At 44.7% G+C, this 6,000-nt stretch overlaps 1 protein-coding gene across 2 annotated transcripts in view; it reads left to right on the top strand.

Annotated features, from left to right (window-relative positions):
- asz1 (ankyrin repeat, SAM and basic leucine zipper domain containing 1) overlaps positions 1 to 6,000 on the top strand; it is a 12,164-nt gene that overhangs the window by 6,048 nt on the left and 116 nt on the right. For both annotated transcript variants that reach the window (XM_029154094.3, XM_029154096.3), the window contains exons 5-13: positions 479 to 590; positions 710 to 844; positions 1,034 to 1,152; positions 1,562 to 1,634; positions 1,820 to 1,876; positions 2,171 to 2,283; positions 3,796 to 3,901; positions 4,042 to 4,155; positions 5,558 to 6,000. The exon at positions 5,558 to 6,000 is cut by the window's right edge and continues 116 nt beyond it. In XM_029154094.3, the coding sequence (XP_029009927.1) occupies positions 479 to 590; positions 710 to 844; positions 1,034 to 1,152; positions 1,562 to 1,634; positions 1,820 to 1,876; positions 2,171 to 2,283; positions 3,796 to 3,901; positions 4,042 to 4,155; positions 5,558 to 5,734 (1,006 nt within the window). In that variant the 3' untranslated portion in view covers positions 5,735 to 6,000. The remainder of the gene's footprint in view (positions 1 to 478; positions 591 to 709; positions 845 to 1,033; positions 1,153 to 1,561; positions 1,635 to 1,819; positions 1,877 to 2,170; positions 2,284 to 3,795; positions 3,902 to 4,041; positions 4,156 to 5,557) is intronic.

The following is a 6,000-nucleotide window of genomic DNA, read 5'->3' on the forward strand; positions in this document are numbered from 1 at the left end:
GTGGCATGTTTGGATGGTACTAAACAAACAAACTGACAGTACGAAGTGGGAAAATGCAGTAGGACAGAACCGGAAAGCTTCTGTACAGAGCAAAGGAAGTCACAAACAATGGAAGAAGAAACCAGCCAGACCAGGCCTTCTCTCCAATACCTGCCCATGACCTGTCCCATTAGAATAAAGAAAGCTATCTTTAGTTCCTTAGAGTCCATACTGGCCAGATGATGAACTAAGCTTAAGCTTTTCAGAACTGATGAAATGATGTTGCCTTTGGATGTGGATGTAATTGTGAATGATCATGTGTTTGCTGCCCCCTGGTGGTTCTCTGTCATTGCTCCTACTAACACTCATGTCTTACTGTACTTGTTTGGCCCATAACACTCTTCTCTGTGGCTCTGCCAAACTCTCCTATAAACAGATTTGTTCAAATCATAAATATTCTTCTAAGCCATTCTCTGCTTTTTATGTCTCGTCCTTTTAGATCTCGAATGACCTGCTTGATGCTGGCAGCCAGGGATGGCTACAGTAAGGTCCTCAACCTGCTGGTTTCACATGGAGCAGAAATTAATGTCCAGGATTGCAATGGATACACGGTGTGTGTGTGTGTGACAGTCTTCTGCATAACGAGCCGTGTGTGTGTTGGGTGCTGTAGATTATGCTGCAAGTGGTGAGCTTCGTTAGAAACTTAGACTTGAATATCATTTTCTGGCAGGCTTTGGCCATAGCAGTGCAGTATGGCAGAGAGGAGGCAGTGCTAAAGCTTCTCCAACTGGGAGCAGACAAAACCCTGAGGACGAAGACTGGAAAAAGCCCTGCTGACCTGGCCGCGTTGTTCAAGCACACACAGGTACCTTCAGTTATTTTTATGCTGGAGTCTAACCCCATCAAAGCTCCAGACAAGGACAGTATGTTGCATTTTGCAACCATATTACAGAAGTGTGGAGCTGCCATACAAGACAGTGGTCTGACGTCTTCAGCTTGCGTTCCATACGTAATTATGTCGTTTTGTCAGTGTCTCACTAGTGTCTATCCACAGATAATCCGGATCTTGGCCTCTTCTTCCCACATTTCTACTGTCACAGCCTTTGCCTCCATGGAGGACACGTTGTCTAAGTTCTTGAAGACCAATTCTGAACCAACTTCTTCTAAAGAAAAGTAAGATCATTGACACTGTCAAATATTGCTTGAACAAAACAAGTGTAACTGTTAAAGTATCCATGATTATCATCCCAACCAGGATATGGCTCAGAATATGGCAAATACAGAGCAGTTCTTATGAAGGGGTGACCGCAGTAATATCAACCACCCAGGAACCAACAAACTGAAATGCACTAGACCTTTGTGGTGATGGTAGTCCTGCTGTGTTCTTGCTGCCCTCTGCTGGGACTTCTCTGAACTGATGCCTGTGCAGCAGGTGTTGCTGAGCCTTGTTGAACTGCATGTAAACAATAAGAAACCTCTGGCATGATCATTTAGTCTGTTACGGGACAGGGCAGTTATCATTTATCACAAGACATATTTTGAAAGTCCTAAATAAATTATAATGGTCTTGAGTTCTTCACAGTTCCACAAAGCTTGATGACCTTGAGCTCCTCCTGCATGGTCTCAATCTTGGCTATCTTACTGACATCATGACCGTGAGTACTGACTGCATGTTTAAATTTGTTTTATAATGAATGTGGTCATGAATTACTACTGTATCTGATGAGCTTCACATGGGGAGAAGGACTTGGGACAGGATCATCTGTTGATGGTTTGCTCTGGATCGTCTGTACATGCTGAGTAAGATTTTCCTTTTCTTGCTTTGTTCTTTTCATACAAGAAAAATGACATCACTTGGAGCAGTCTATTGACCATGGAAGAGGCAGACCTCGAGAAGGTACGGACTCCACGTCATATGAGAGGTTTATCTGATGAGCCATGTGTCCTAACATCTAAATGAATGTAAAATGAGTTGGTCGCACATTCGTAACCTGAGGAATATACAGTACTGTATGTGTTTGTATAATAGCTGGTTTGCATATATAAATTATTTCATTTTAAAATCATGCACAATTAAGAGAAGTATGGTAATTTAAGATACTAAAATGTGTCCTAGCATCAAAACAAATGTGATACAGTAAGATAACTTTAAGACAACTTTTTTTTTTTTTTTTTTTTTTTTTTTTTTTAGATCGGAATCAAAGACCCAACGGACCAGCAGAAGGTCTTGAGTGCTGTGAAGCTGATGCACCTGGATAAAGTGGACCTGGACAACATCAGTCACCTGGAAAATGCAACTTCTGGGTAAGGTACAACTAAACTGTGACCAGTTGTGTACATTAGGAGCAATGTTCCACTTCAGCCAGTATTAGGAGATCTGAATGTATAATCATATTTTTAGACATTTGCTTATTCACAGTATACTCCACAAGTATTCTAGCTATATATAGACTATATGGGGGAAGTGAATGAATCCTTGTATTGATACAGTATTTAGAAAAGTGTTTGGCAGACTACTTTGGGAATGTCTGAAAGCTGTCAGCTTCCACAAAAAGCACTCGCACAAAACTAGAAACAAATTGGATAATGGTAGCAAACACTTTTCAGCCACAAGCCTTAAACCTTCCCCCATGTCCAGCCCTACTTCATCTACCCGTAAAGCTTCGTCTGTCCTCCTCCGCTGGAAGTCGTCCATCAGTCCCATAAGCATCACACTGTCCTATCTCCATAAACCCCTCCCCCATCACAGGTTCTAATGGTTTAGGTGGAGCTGTAATGATTTGTAAGGTGAGGTTGCAATGAGCAAAGGGGAGCCAGCAGCAGGGGCCAAATAAAGTGACTGCATCACACCCCAGCACTTCATGAATCCTCTGCAGAAGGATGTGACTAGATGAGACATGGTCAAACACAGAGTAGGGAAGAAGAACGATGAAAAGTTGGAACTCACAATGGAAACTAGACAAGGATTCATATTCTCAGCATCCCAGTGGCCCCAGAGTTTCTACTTCATAGGCTGTTACCTGTATAAAACACTGGAGCTTTTGTGAGTTCAGCATAAGTGAGCAAAGGCTCCTTAAAGTAGAGGGACCCTTCACACCAGTAAGGTGGGGTTGCTCACATGCCACCGAAAATCTGTCGAAGTTCTTCTTAACGTGATTCACTGTTCAATTAAAATTCTGGATATTTCTCAGTGGGGTCAGATGAGGATGAGAGAGTCTGTTAATGGACACATGTACCTTGTATCAGCTTTCCCACATTACAGAACATCTCCATCTACCGTCCCTTCACTGGTCTTCCCACCAGGGGCCCATCATTACTCTCTGCTCCCTAGATAAACTAACAGCAGGGAAAAGGGAGGTGAGGGTGCAGCACTGGCTGACTGACAGTGTTTATTCGGCCCTCTGACAGAGTGTGAGGAGGGCTGCCCGGCTGGCTGCCCGGTCCCCTTGCCCATGGAAATGTAGCATTAAGATAAGCTATCAATATCCCACCGTGAATGGGAAGAGCGTAATGGAGAGGTTGATGAATATAAATAACTAATCATTTAAGGTGGATGTTTTCAGGGAGGTATGAGAGCACGGGTTATCGTTGGGCGGAGGTGGGGAGAATGATTGGCCACCTGCGGGTTTCTGGGAGAATGTTAACAGAGTTGGGCCCAAACTAATCAATCTGTCTGCCCTGTCTCTGCTGACTGGTGTCCCCTCAGTTCATGCATTCATTAAGACAATCTGACTGTTTTAACTTTAATTATCTATAGTTTGCAACTCTAAAGGTTTTGATCCGTTTAATGCAGCAGACGGTTTCTGTTGGTTTTAGGAGCGAGGAGCTGTATACCTTCCTCATTAGCCTCCGGCAGCAGTGCTGCTATCTGACAGAGACCATTCAGGATGTCATCAGCCGTTTTCCCTGCCAGGTGACTCAGGTACGTCATCTATAGTGGTGCAAACACTTTTTTGTTTTTTTTAAGTACATCCATTATTATTCTGGTTAACATAACGGATCAGCTGGTCTGGACGCTGTCATAGCAGGATGCATCCTGTGTTTTTCTTTCTCTCTGTGTAGATTGTCTTCTCGCTGGATCCAAACAAGGAGGCTCAGGCTGTGTGTAACCAGCTGGTGCTCCAAACCAGTGACCTGCACAAAGAAGCCACTTGCCTCCGTAACCTGCTTTGTCAGGTAAACACACACATTTAAATGTCTGTGGTTAATTTGGCTCTGACTCATATCTGTCCGCACTTCTTCCTTGTGTTGGTTCCCACTGATCTGTCAGCTTTCCTCTTAACCGCTAAGAGTTTAAAGCAACATAGTGTTTGTGTAAGATGTTGATGTGTATGAATTCTGGCGAGCTCCAACAGGTATGTGTGGATTGCCTGCATGTGTGCACCTGACTCTGTGTGTGTATATGTTTGCATTTGTATTCCAAGAGGAGAGAGTCGTTCCTGACAAGGCAGAATCCTCACAGCCCATAAGTCAGCACCACTGTGACATCGACCTGTCAGCACACAGACGATGAAGCGGAGGGATGTGGGGGGGGCGAGGGGAGGGAAGAGACGAAGCAGGTTGGCAGGGTGAGGGAGTTTAAGAGGGGAGAAAGAGGATGGGTAGAGGTGGGCTAGCAGCAGAGAGGTGTGTTTAGAGTGTAGGGTGGGGGCGGGTTCTCCAGGTTGTGTCAGACAGGAATCCGACAGCCAACAGAGCCCATTTGGACCCAATGGCTCATAGCCCAGGGAGAAACGCACACAAACACATTAGTGCATGTTCTAGGCCTCACTACACAAGTTTGGCATTCCCTTCAAAACAAACCTACTCTCACATGCAATAAGTCAAAGAAAAACATTAAGTGTTATCAAGAAATATCTAAAACAGAACCTTTAATATAAATATTGGTGGTCAGTGCAGTCTAGTGTGGACTGATGAATGTGTGACAGTTCAGTGAAGGTGCAGTCACTTAGACTTAAAAACCTGAACGGTACAGTTAGTGTAGGTGGGTGGTTATTAATGCAACAAATGCTGGAAAATGAATTTTGAATGGTTAGTCAATGGAACAAACCTGATGTAAAGAATGAGATGGGAAGTCAATTATTCCATGACAGATGAGCCTGATTCTGAGGCCTAAAAGTAGTGAGTGAGAATGAAAAAAACCCTCCTGCACATCTGGATCCTACGTTTCTAGAAGCATTGTCTCCATTTGGTTTCCCCACTTGACACGTGGGACACTGTGGACCCGACCGGACCCGCTCTGGCCTGGCAGGTGACTCCTGGAGGACTTGGCAGGACGTTTGGACCGACTCCAGCCACAGTGGTGCGATCAGACCTGACGTGTCCCCAGCCTCCAAATGAGCTGGTTGCTGTGAAGGCCACCCAACAGTAACTGAGCCAATGTTTCCCATCCACTCGGCTCTTAATTGGCCTCAAACTGTCTGACCAGTAAACTGTCATAATCCAGACAGGATTAGGGTGAAATGGTCCTTTAGCCCTTTCACTTCCTGCGCGATGTCACACTGCTCTTCAGACAGGACTTGATGTGAGTCGTGTTTGTGAGCTTCCCGTGTAAATCCTCTTCATCCTCCTCCCTCAGATGCACGAAGCTGGAGATTGTCGCCTGTTTCCTCGGCCTGGTTCCGACCGCAGCTGGAGCGACCGGCGGCGCCTGAAGACGGCTGCACTCGGCGCGCTCGGAGCCGCCTTGGTTTTGCTCCTGTACAAAGCTGCCAGCGGTAAAGGCTTCCTGCAGATGTACAGGAACGTCTGCTGAGGCTCATGATGATGGTGTTAAGTGGTAATTTGGTCTTTGACAGACTTGTTTTAGTTTTACAGCAGTGTTTTATGGTTTGTCATCGAGTTTGTTCATATTCTAAGTTATTTATTATTTTAAGTGTTTATCAGAGATTCTCATAAGGAGCCACTTGGGTTTTACTTACTGATGTATCTCAGACTTTCGCAGGTCTTTGCATTCCTTATTGTTTAAGTACAAGTATCCTCTTGCTGCTTCCTGGTAAATTGTCACAGCCTTTGGGGATG

Source organism: Betta splendens, chromosome 6 (genome assembly GCF_900634795.4).
Source record: "Betta splendens chromosome 6, fBetSpl5.4, whole genome shotgun sequence".
NCBI lineage: Eukaryota > Metazoa > Chordata > Actinopteri > Anabantiformes > Osphronemidae > Betta > Betta splendens.